The sequence below is a fragment of the Calypte anna genome, chromosome 1 (assembly GCF_003957555.1).
Source record: "Calypte anna isolate BGI_N300 chromosome 1, bCalAnn1_v1.p, whole genome shotgun sequence".
NCBI classification, from domain to species: domain Eukaryota; kingdom Metazoa; phylum Chordata; class Aves; order Apodiformes; family Trochilidae; genus Calypte; species Calypte anna.
In genome coordinates, this window is record NC_044244.1 from 63,299,575 (window position 1) to 63,312,659 (window position 13,085).

The 13,085-nt window shown below is 38.3% G+C and overlaps 1 protein-coding gene across 1 annotated transcript in view; it reads left to right on the forward strand.

Annotated features, from left to right (window-relative positions):
* Positions 1–13,085, forward strand: part of CACNA1C (calcium voltage-gated channel subunit alpha1 C) — a 476,353-nt gene that overhangs the window by 309,320 nt on the left and 153,948 nt on the right. The window contains exons 6-7 of the mRNA XM_030469435.1: positions 36–197; positions 2,060–2,256. Coding sequence (XP_030325295.1) covers positions 36–197; positions 2,060–2,256 — 359 coding nt within the window. The remainder of the gene's footprint in view (positions 1–35; positions 198–2,059; positions 2,257–13,085) is intronic.

The following is a 13,085-nucleotide window of genomic DNA, read 5'->3' on the forward strand; positions in this document are numbered from 1 at the left end:
TTGCTCATAAGTACTTCCTTCTGTTCTCTCTGCAGGTCTCCAGGTGGTTTTAAACTCAATTATCAAGGCCATGGTCCCTTTGTTGCACATTGCCCTGCTGGTGCTGTTTGTCATTATTATCTATGCCATCATTGGACTGGAGTTATTCATGGGGAAGATGCATAAAACTTGCTACCATGTGCAAGGGGGACTTATAGGTAAGGGGAACACTGTATTATACATGGGAAGATTTTCTGAGATAGGCTTTCCCCGTATATAATGGAGCATTTGCACTGGCACAGAAGATGGGTGGCTGTCACTTATTGCTATGTACCTGTCTGGGGTTTCACAGCAGTGATTCCTTTGTTCTACTCCTTGGATATGAATCACTTTTGATGTGGAGAAACTGTCTCTAAAGGTGAAAGTTTAGCTGGCTCACACTGGGCATTCAGTTCTTGGCCTCACTGTAAAGGATACAAGCAGAACTGCCAATTCTTTACTGAACACAGCAATAGACTTTCTAATACGTATCTTTGGCACTTCAAGCCAGCTTGAGTTCTTTAGCAAGTCTACCAGAGGCTCAAGCAACACCTTGATGGTTTCACCACTGGTGGACTGAACTTTGAAAGAGATGGAATCATGGAAATTAACAGTTCTTACATTTTATTATTAGTCTTGTACACGGATACATCTTAACATTAAAATTGTATAATTGTAAAGGAATAAAGGAATATCTAGTTGAGGCCCAGAAGCCTTTTTTTTTTTTTTTTTTTTTTTTTTGCATTTTTTTATTTTCTTTTCAATCACAGTTTATGACTGCTGCAGCTAACAAAAAAAGTAAAAGTACATTGAGAAAAAACTTTTTACACCAAATCTATCAGGAAAGAACTTTCAAATTATTTACAGAAAGAAAAAGTCACATTTCAAATTAATTCAGTTGCATTGTCATTCACTCGTCTAACTGCCCTTTTTAGTTTTTTTTTATACAAACTGAGCAGCTGTGGCTCCCCGTGTGGTGGTGGGTACCACTGTCTAGGGCCCAGTTAAACTTGCAACAAAGAAAATATTCTACAGCAGGAAATTATTTCAGAAGTTCTATATTTCCTACTGCTGTAACATTGGAAGATTTCATTTTCTGGAAAGAATGCTAAAATTGCAGCAAATAGTCTGATTTACATCTTTAAAGTGTATATATCATACTGTCTGTAATTATTATCCATTATAGGATCTAATTCTACTATTACTATTTCTAGTATGCTTTAATGAACATAGTATGATCAAAACCTTTGGAAAATTACATTTTTCTCCATGTAAGATAGAAACAAACATAATTACCTGCTACCCCACACAAGCATATCTGCACCTGTTAAAAATATAGCAATATGCACTGAAATCTATGTTTAAAAAATCCTATTGCAGGAATGTGTGTCTTTATAAAAATGCTTTCTCTATCATTTTACATGTATCAAAGCATCTAGGCACGTTATTATATGGGTTTGCAAATCTTTGGAAATACCTGTACATAGTGAGAGGTGGATTTAAGCAGTAGAGCTTCACAGAGCTTCTGAGTGCCACTGGGCTATTGATAAAATGCCACACAGCTTCTAAACTCCAACAGAGGAGATTTCCAAAAACTGATGTAGTTTAGCAGTGGCCCAGAACTGTATCAACCTATTTTCAGAGCACTGAAGCCTTTCTGCTGCAGGCGTTCAGCCTCCTTCAACAGGGAGACAGTCAGTGCTGCAGTTCCCTTCCAAGATTAACCCTGATGCCAGGTGACTGCAGTGTGAAAGCACAGGTTATTATATGCAGCCCAAAGAAGTGTAATAGACTTCATCTAATATTCCCACTCATGTTGAAAGACAGTTTTGACTGTAAAATTTGACGAATTGGCCGATGCATAACAAAGTATCCCTCTGTCCATTAAAATTAATAGTTTCTTGTGTATTCCTTGACGAATCCACTGCATTCACTGCAAATTCACTGCAAAATATATGTTAAAATCAAATCTCCTTCACTTGCTTACCAGTGTGTCAAATAACAATGAATTCACTTCATTGTCTCCCTCTTCTCCTTTCAGATACACCTGCAGAAGATGATCCATCTCCCTGTGCCCCCCAGTCTGCTCATGGGCGGCAGTGTCAGAATGGCACAGAGTGCAAGGCAGGCTGGGAGGGTCCCAAGCACGGCATTACCAACTTTGACAATTTTGCTTTTGCCATGCTGACAGTGTTTCAGTGCATCACTATGGAGGGCTGGACAGATGTGCTGTACTGGGTACGTATCCGAAAATGATGAGCTAAAAGGGCTGCTCAGGTACTCTGGCTATGTTGGAATTTCAGAGCTTTAGTTCTCTTGCTTCTTCTATATAGCGAAGGCATGTTTGTTTAGCATGGAGCTTTAATTAACTCAGAATATTTATGGGTAAAATAAGAAGGCTTATCTGAGGCAGTTAAATGTAAATGTTAGCTTTCCATTGATGTTTTAAAGTTGAAAGATGGCATGTGGCTTCTTGGTTTGGAGATTTGCAAATGTACCTTTGTTGAGTAGCATGGCATGTAAAGACCCTCTCTGCAGGAGTGAAATACCTCTTACATCTCCAGATTATTAACGTAGAAGAATTTGTGCCAGATAACTATATGCTCTACCCATGACATTACTGTTACAAAGGCACATTGATCACATACTGATCAGCTCATAGGTGTTTATAAGAAAGGCCTCACAAATCCCTTTCCATGGCAGCTCTACTCCTGATTATGACTTCTATCATAATAGTATTAGAAGAAATTCTCCTAACTCTGATACTGGTGTTGATAGTGGTTACAGGTTTATCTGAAACATTATATCTTTAATCTAAACTCAGTCCCATCTTGCTCTTTAACTTAACAGTGGAATTTTCAATAGCTTTGGTTTCTACCTTGCAGCTCCTAATGTGTTGTGATATTCATAGGAGTTAAAATCAGATTTAGCTTTTACCTGTAAACGAGATATAAACATGCTTCAGGATTCAGGTCTTGCCATCAACTTTTTCAGCAATATGTTATGGTCCAGGAATTTAATTCATACAGCTCAGTCCCATCTATATATTGGTAACCTGGACTCTGACTAACTTTGAAGATTGGTGTATCATGACACCTGTTTCTCCAAGACGGTAGTAAATTCCATGCATGATGGAATTTAACTCAAGATGACCCAAAGCACAAAAAGGATAATCTGAACTGATCAGTCAACATCAGCTTCTATCTTAAACATAAGCCTGAAGTTGCATTCTACCCACCAGTGAACTAGAGTTTACAAGATTTCCTTTTCAAGATTTAGCTTATCTGCAATAGGTAGCCTCTATGTGGAACAGTTAGCAGTTGTCTTTTTATCCTCATAAATTAGGATTAGAACTGTGACTCTAGCTTCTTTCTAATGCCTGAGATAAAGCACAGAGTTCAAACCACAAAAGGAGTCTGGGTCTCAACGCACAAAAATTGCCTTTACTTGAAAAGAGAGAATAGATTAATGAAATAATGGAGAAGAACATCAGTCAGAAAAGAAACTGGGCAAAACTGCTCCACAACTCAAGTATGACTATATATAGTATTACCTGTCTTTTTGTCACCTTTAGCTCATATTCCTTCAGTCTTCTTGTGACTGAGAGGATTTATAGGTAGTTCAGGGGAAAAAAAAGGGAAAAATGTATCAGAAATAAACATGAAAATAGGTTGGGCAGTGTATACCATTTAATAATATGAAATCTATCCTCAAGTCCTCATCATTTTCCACAAAGGCAAGTGTCATGAAAGATCTTGCCAATCCCCACACTTCTGGGTCCATGCATCTTTTGCATGACTGGATGTGAATCATTCAAAACTCAGTTATCAGTTGTCTAATAATGGGAGCCAAAAGCATATACTCACTGCTAAATGGTTTTCTACCATGACTGCTGCAGATGGTCTGATTTTTTTTAATGACATCCCTGCAGCAACCTGGATTCTAGCTGTTAGCTTTTGGTTGGTATTCAGCCAGCTTTTTTTCACTGTTTTTCTGAGCTCATCTTTTTTCTTTAGAAGAAGTATGGTGAACTGAGACCTGAAATTAATACAGATTGATGGTCATTATTTTTAGGGGCATCCATGTAGTTAGCCTTTTAGATTATGGCTCTGATAGAATGCTTGCTTTGGAAACAAAATAAATATTTGTTATCATCACTTCCCTGTTATTCCTAGACAAGACTACAAAAGATAAGAGTTAGCACTGCAGATGAAATTTCAGTAATTGAGGAGGAAGAAATCCAGTTTGCAAAGAAAATAACAGCTCTTCTATATTTAAAGGCCATTAAATGCAAAGTTCAGTAAACACCTGAACACCTGAGCTGACAGACATACTCAGTTAAGCCTCTGTGGATAATCCTAAGAGTACTATTGTACTATCTGACTTTTTGCCTCTTTGTCTTACATGGATGAAGTGGATAGAAGTCAGATCTGATCAGTGTTTGCCACAGGGCAAATAAATTATCTGAGATGAGATGCCTATTTACTTCTCCAGAGAGGTCTGTGCTGCTCTGGGGTGAGATGCTGATTGGGCAGTTACTACAGGGCACACCTATGAGAAGCATTGTGACTTAAAAATTTATGTGTAGAAACAGTCTCTAACCATTTGCACTGTAATTTTATGTGTGGGTGTTTCTATGGTGGTTTATACAATAAGTTTTATAGTCCATGAAAGGGCAGTCTAGTTTAAACTAGCCAGATCAAAAAGAAAGTGTACTTAGTAAAGAATAGAAAAGATGCAACATTTCAATTTGTGAGAGTGAAGGAGTAATTTTTGTAAGTGGAGTAGGATATAAATATATGTTTAAAACCTAGTGTTAGCCACCGCTTCATTAGTGAAGTCTGGGTCATACATAACTCTACTCCCTGGCCTTTGCCTTTTCAGCCAAGAGCAGACATGTCATAGACAACCCACTGGGGACTACATCTCACAAGACTGCAAAGACAGGAGGCTATTCTCTTCTCAAATAGATAACACTTTGAAAGAGTTCCTGGATTCACAGTGAGGTCATGGAAATTAAGATTTTCTTTATTAGGAAATAAATCTGCACAGTTAATCAAATTAGAAATCCAGACTTAAAGATTCCTTCTCTCCAACTACATTCTGAGGCAGAGAGCTGGTTATCTGTTTTACACTGAAAGGCAAATACAGGTTTAAGAACAATATAATTAAATGCTGTCTGCAAATCAGTTTTGAAGCTAAAAATTGTAGATGATGCTTTCCAGAGGTCGTTCCTTAAGCTTAATTATGTAAGCTCATGAGTTAATATTAAAAGTGCTGAGCATTAAAAGTTCAAGCAGACTTAGGTTCTTAGCTCCTCTGCAATTCAGGGTAGATACCAAGGCTGAATCTGGAGTCCTGCTGGAGTCAATGGCAAAATTCCAATTTATTTCAAAAGGTCAGCATCTCACTTTCTAAAATCTCACTTTGTAAAATCTTGATCATGGTGCTGAGATTTTCCACATGCAGTCGTGTGTACAACAAGAGAACTTTCAGATACCTAATGAGGGTATTTGTGTCTGTTGTCATAGTCTTCCGAGGACATACATGTGGATGTAGGGAGATTTCTTCCCTCCCTCCTTAAATCTGAAACTAAGAGCCTGAACAAAAACTCAGCAGAACAATAGATAAGGCTCTGGCCTGAATTACTTGGCTGGAAGTGTTTAGATAATAGAGCAATTACCTTGGATTGAATGTTTCTATAAGTGCTTTTCAATTATATCTTCATATTTTCTGAAAAATAGCTTTGAAAGGTACCTAGATCTCTGTATTCCTCTCAGTAGGAACAGAGGGACCTTAACACATTTCAACACATTGCCCTGAGAAATATAATAGTAATTTCATGAAACCTATATCTGTCTTATGCCACACTTTACAAGTATAAACCTGCATGTTTAAAAATTAGAAAGCTGTATGACATTCCACAAGCCCTGAATGCCTAATGCACTTAGTAGCTCTTCAAATTTTAATTTCATTTTTCTGCTTCCTTCTTCATGCTTCCTCCAGTTTTTCACCTCTGTAGTGAAGCTGTGTCCTCTCTCATAAAGTACTATTTTCCAGCCTGTAATCCACATCCTCCCAAAAAGATAATCAGAGACAGGAAAGCATAAAACCTATTCCCTAGAAGGACTTGCCATCAGTGAGATCAATGCACTTTGCAGTCTCCTCTCTTACTCAACAGATAAGATTTGAGAGTAGATTGGCTTCTTTTGAAATTGGAAATGAAAAAAAGTGTTAGGGAAAACAGTCTGACATTGCTATAGTGTCAGGTAAGACAATAAATTACAAGGAGCCAATTTTTTGTCTAAAATAACTAATTTGGACCAGATGAAAATCTGTGCAAAACAACCATCTTGACTCTTAGGTGAAGAATTGTTATTTGTCGAAGGGAGCATTAGGTACTTGCAGGAGCACATCTCCTACGCTTCCTCAGCATCTTACAAGGTTTACTTTATCCCAATATAGCTGCCAGGTGGTTTTTCCTTGTGCAGTCACTTCATAGAGTCTTTCAATATACAGGTACCTCTTATGATACATCACATCATAATTTTTCCAATGGATTGTAGAAATATTGAGATTATTATTCTCAAAACTCTCTTTAATATATGATCAGACAGTATTAGCAGCTCACTCCCTTGTGCAGGCACCAAGGCCCATTTCTGGGGACCCGTCAGTCTTAGAAACTTCCAGTAGCAGATACAAAGCTAAACATTACAAATTAAGTTATTTGGTATTTTGAAAGCGGTGTCAGCTACAATCCCTTATTTCTTATTGTCTTGTTGGCTATAGAAAAGAATTAATCCCTGTGTAGTTTGTAACATCCTGTTGAAGTGTTCCCAGGCATTTGTTATCTTCCCTTAATCTTTTTCTAATCTGAGCAGACTCAGTTCTTTCAGCATTCCCTAGAGGGGCATCTTTTTAATTACTTTTAATCAGTTTGTTAGTGTCCTTCAGGGGAAGCTTCGCTTCTGAGTTAAGTAAAATTCGGACAGTGCCCTGTCCCTAGAAAGGCCTTCATCTCTGGGTGAAATGTGCTCTTTGCAACTGGATCCCTCTGACACTGCAAACAAAACTGCAGCCTCCATTTTACATTTCTGGTCTCTCCACTGCCCTGCATTTAAACAATTTTATATATAAGTTAAAACAAGTGCAAAATGCAACTATATGTTGTTGCATTACCTACTCACACTGCTGGGTAGTGGAAAACCTGGTCCTGAGATGTTCTGCATGTTGCTTGACCATTACAGCTTACCCATTACAGCTTGAATTCTAAGAATCTAGGATCCAGGATTCTAGAAGCATGTAATTCTACTTGATCTGCTTGATGATTGTCCATAATGAGCAGTCTTGAGCCTGGAGTATTGGCTTTGTCCCATGTCATTTGGACAACACTTCAAAATACTTGGTTGATTCTCTGAAAATAACATGCTGTGCCTCCAGGGACAGTTCACCTCAAGGCTCTAACTGTAAACTAAAGAGTGTGGTATTATTCTAGATGGACTATGGCCAGGTCTGGATGAGACCCAGGGTGCTAACCTGTCCCTGGAAGAGATGCCTGAACTGGCACATAATAAGCTGACTCTCTGAAATTTAACTGACCAATCTTTGATAGGCTTGCCCAGACCCTAGGCAAGAAAATGTTTTGTAGTCTACAACAGTTCAGTAGAGCAACCACAAGGTAGTGAGAATGACAATGTAGTGAGATTTAATCAGTGGAAACACTCAGAAACATCACATACCCAAGGGCAGCACAGAGCAGAATATATAGATGCAATGGTTTAAACAGACTGTCATGGAAGATACTTCCATCTCTGAATCTATGAGAGCGTACTTCCAAGTGTCACTAAATGAGCTTGAAACTGGACCTAACAGTCACTTTTACCATTCTCATCATGAAATCAAAATGGAACAAACTGGACAACAGATATAGTTTACTTTGCTGACAGCACTGATGTATCTTCTGAGCTTTTCTCATCCTCCACAGCCTGTTGCAACCAATGAGGAAGATGATATGAGGAATACAGAAATTATCCCACAAAGTGGAAGACATTAAACGCAGAGCCGCAACCCCCAATTTTCACCAGCTGTGTTTTTCCTTCTAACCCTTTATTCTTGCCGAACTTAGGCTTGAATTAGCAAGGCTTTCCGCACAAGAGAATGATCTGATTCTAAGAATATATCTGTCTACATGTTTCCATGGTGTTTATTCCCCATCCACCCCCACTCCTCCAATAAAATGCTGGGGTTTTATTGTTGAGGGTTGAGGTTCTCTAATCATCTTTTTGGCAGGGGTTTGCATGGATGTGAAAAAATTACAAAGAATAAGCACGCAAGTATGAGCAACCCATCTCTGTGACTGCAGAGGTTGTTTCATCTCCATCTGCTGTAATAGTGGTAGGTAAGGGGAGAGGGCCCATAGTTCAGAGCACTGAAGGGCCATAGCATTAATGCACTGAAAAAACAGTGTCCCCAGTCAATGTGTGTAAATGCTGGCTTAAATCTGTATTCTTTTTCTCCTGAATAATAACATGTGCAACTGTCATGGTTGTCTGTATTGCTGCCTCGAAAGTGAGTAACAGCAGTGACTTGCTGGTTGCCTCTTGCCACAAAAACCTGCTGCTGAAAAATCTATTCAACACAAAATAGGCACTTACTGTGCAAAATGAAGTTTTCATGAGCCCTTCAGACCTCAACTTTGGACCTCTCAGTCCTCTTCCTCCATATGAAAAGAAACTTTCCCTTAAAAATAAGGTTCTTTGGGTTGGTTATGGGGAGGTTTTAATGGAGAGCCTCTGCCCAGTGCTCCTGCTTGGGAAGGACCTCTTTAACAGCCCTGTCTTTCTGTTGCCCTTTCTCTATTCTTACCTCTTTTTTTTCTTCCTCAGACTGTTCCTTAATTGCTTCTGTCTAATCACTACAGAGACCTTTTTATGTCTAAGCTTTAATCTTCTATTCCAGAGCTATGAAATCAAGACCTAAGCTACTGGAACTCTTGTATATGACGTAGGAATTTGAGTGCCTCTCTTTGTGGGTGCACTGCTTGGGCCCAACTACCAATTTTTTAAGAAGTGATAATCGTTACCTTCTGAAATAATCACCTACAGAGTTATTAAGTTTGAACCCATACTCAGTAGACAAATTTTTTTCGTTCATTATCTAGGCCCTGGCAAAGAAAAAGACAGGGGAATACACCCAAGGTCAGAACATAAGTGGTGGCTCTAGAACTGTTTATGAAACTCATGTATTTTGAGTTCAGCTCATTTCAACATCTTGTTTTCAAGACAAAGGACAATATAACCATTCTCTCACCAGTCTTACTGGGAATAAGATCTTCCCTCCTGCAAAGCAAATTGGGCTTCTAATATTGGCTTGCTTAATTTACTTCCATAGAATTGCTGCTTGAGTAGGACTTAAGTGCTCATTACGATCATGCATCATAAGTGTATAGCACAGCTGTGCCCATGGCCTCCTCTGGAACTCCTCTCCAAACTTTGGAATAGCACTCAAATTGGAGACCTAGAACCAGAATTGGAGAAAGATTCCTAAAGATATAAAGTAACTAGTAGTAGAAAATGAAGGGTTTAGTATGCAACCACAGGATTATTTACCACAGTACCTCCACACTTTGGATTTTTAGAGCGTATCTAGACAAAATCGGTCACAGATGTTGTGATGAGCTTGCCTACTGGGTGTTGCTGATAAAATTCACAAGAAAAAGGATGCAGCAGTCTTGTCTGCTTGTAATGCAGTTGCACCTCATTCAGATCTTTGATAGTAGTTTCTCCAGTGCATCTCAAGTGCTTCTACAGTATGAGTGGCTGGTGTGCCTTCATATGGTTTATTAGCTTTCTTCCATGAGTGCTAGGTATTGTACATTTTATTTAAGAATTAGGGTGTGATTTCATGACTAAAAGCTGGATTCACTACCTAAAATATAGAATGGATTTCTAGGAATATCATAGGTTGGGAATTGGCTACACAGGAAATTGGGATATACTGATCAATTGTTAAAAAAAAAAAAAAAAAAAAAAGAATTGAGAGTTATATCTCAATTTCTTAAAGAAGGTAGTGATTATCTACAGCTTACAGTACTCTTTTACATTATTTTTATTTTTAAGGACTTAAATGACTATGTAAATCAATGAACAGTGTGTGTTTGTATATTCCTGTGAATGCATCAATCAGTGCTGTTCTGATATACTTGTGATAGCATTTGCTATGAGTCTGCAATGAGATAAATAGAAGCAGTTATAAAACAGCAATACAGTCAAACAGGCAGAAAAATCCTTTCTGGATAATCAGTCATGCAAATGCAAATATAAAGTAAACAGAGACAGGAAGGGATAGCCCAGAATTTTAAGATTAAATGAAATCTCCAGATTTAGAAATCCACCATCCCAGGGGATATTTTCATGCTTGAAATCAGCACTTTATTCTTTTGCAGTGAATTTCCAAAGCCTTTCAAAGATGAAAAGGTTTTTAAATAGCTGAGCAGCAGTAAGAGATAGAACTGCTGAAGTAGCTATAATGAAAGAACTATCAGCCCTGTGGCTAAGTAGCCCGTGGGCTTTTAGATTAATTTTTCAAAGATCAACTTCTTCCTTTTAGAGGGAAAAAAAAAACATACACACACTTTGGTGGAAACAAGGCAACTCACTTAAAGCTCTGTAACTTTTGTTGCCTCTAGAGCCTGAATTCAAATCCTCATTAAGTAACATAAGTCCAAATAGTTTTTGGAGGTCCTATATGGTGTTTCTGCAAATAGAAAATTCACTCACCAAGCTAATCCACTCACATAATCAGCCACAGGAGAGAACTGAGAGCCTCGGTGGGTGCTGTTACCTGTGTAGGGACTTGACTTTCAGAAGAACACTGCGGTTGAATCAATGACATGAATCTTCTCTAAGTAGATCTACTCTTCAGGAACCAAAAAGAGTAGTGCAATAAGAAGTCAAAACTCATGTCACTACTGGTGTTAGCTACTGAGTAGGGAAAAGGCAAGGAAACGTTCTGTCAGCCTTCTATATCAACAAGCAGAGTGGATCAAGAACAAGGGCTTGGTCTAGCATCCAGGCTACATTCGTGGAAAGTCCTGAAGGCCTGCTCAGGTCTGAGCCTGGTGTCTCTAAGAGCTCTCCCTGTGTCAGGGTATGGCTGGTTCTTTCCCAGGTGGTCTGTAGGACACAGAGCCACCATTGGAAAACAAAACAAAAAAACCTCAAACAAAGCAAAGCAAAGCAAAATGAAACCAACCAAAACAAAAAACAAAAAAAAACATGCAGCAAACTCTTAGGGGAATAGTTTAGAGAAAACTATTTACAACTTTAAAGTACAACAGTTCCCTCACTCTTGAATGTGAGCTGCTTTTATCATTGGCACTAAATGCATTTCAATATTTCACTACAGGGTAACATGTTTTATGCTAAACAGAATAAAATATATTTAATTATTTTTTTCTCTTTTACATACTAAACATGGAGAAAGAGAGTGAGATGGCAAAGCAGGAGGCTTGTTTGAGCTCAGAATTTCTCTGATGTAAGGAATTCTTGCTGTGAAACTAATGTTTTCAGTGAGAGTTCTGTATCCCTGTTTTACCAAACATGCTGCAGAGATATATAGCCCCTTCCAGTTTTCACAGAAAAATAGGGAAGAACTACAAGACAGCAGAGAAGACAGGTGAGATGGGAGGAGGTGTAAATAACAGTTTCCTGATTTCCCTCCCTTAGTACAGTTGACTATTTTCCAGGTGGTACTTGGCACGAACAAAATTTAATATGTTGAGATTTTGTCAGCAAAATACACTTTTCAGATAGTTGATTTTCCATGGTAATACATGTCTCTTTGGAACATGATTAATGCTAATAAATGTTCCAACTTTGTGAAAACACAACCCAGTAACACTGCTGTTCTCTTTAAGTCAAACACGAGCCTAATTTGTTTTCCTGTATTTTGAAATTAAAATTATGAAGTCAAATGCCAGTGGCCTTTGCTATCAGTTGAAGTTGCACAGTATCTTGTCTGAAGGGCATTCAAAATTAGTGCTTTAATTAAGACAGCAGTAAACATACCCAAGTCAATATTGTCTCCCTACCTCTCCAGCAAGCACAAGCTACTGTGACATAGAAGTATAGGACCACTAAGCATTTTCAACAGAAATAAATGGCAGTGAAAAAACAGTTCATTTCAGTCATTGTGTACCACAGACATTTTGACCTGGTGGTATTTGAATACAAGTTTTAATTCTCTTCCCGTTCTCAGACAGAGACCTTGTATTTCTCATAATAGCTCAGTCTGTTAAAGAACAGCTGACTGCAAAAAACAATGTGCACCCAAACTGAAAACAGCTGAAATACAAATATAGAACTCTTTAGCAAAGGATGAAATAATGTTGTGGAATCTAGTGGTTATATACTTGGGGCCTAAAAACACAGTGGAAGAATTCCATATCAGCATACAGTATCAGTCAGTAATCCAGAGCTAGGTTGTTGAAAGTTGGTTTTTAACGTGTCTCAGACTTTATACAGTCATTTCCAGCTGAGAAACTGTGCGTATCCTTGAAAAGGTGGGCAAGTATTTAAGTAGTGTTGAAAATATGACTCAGTGCCTGGCAAATTCTACTGGTAACAGTCTACTTCCTGCATACAGTATGCAACACAAAAGCAAATACAGTTTGCTTCACATCTTTTTTGTGTTCTTCATTAAAGGGTGTTCATATAACAATGAAATGGCATTCCACTGTGATGGTATAATTTCAGAGAAGCTCAAACAGCTATTTTACATGTTTTCACTTTGCCATTAAGAATCTGCCATGGTTAGAAGGCAGTGCTCCTAGGTGTCCTTGTTCTTGCACAAGTTGCAGCAGCCTCATAGAGCCCTTCTTCAGGACTCTTGCCTTTACACAGTCTCCCCATTAATTTCAAGACAGTCAAGGTGTACTTGTACACTTGTACAAGAGTGTGTACTCTCATGACTCTAAGGTTAAGCTCCGTGTTGCTTTCACTTGTCCTTTACTGTGGTTTTTTTGTGCAAAGTTTGATCAGTTCTGACTAATTCATTCTCTTGTCAGG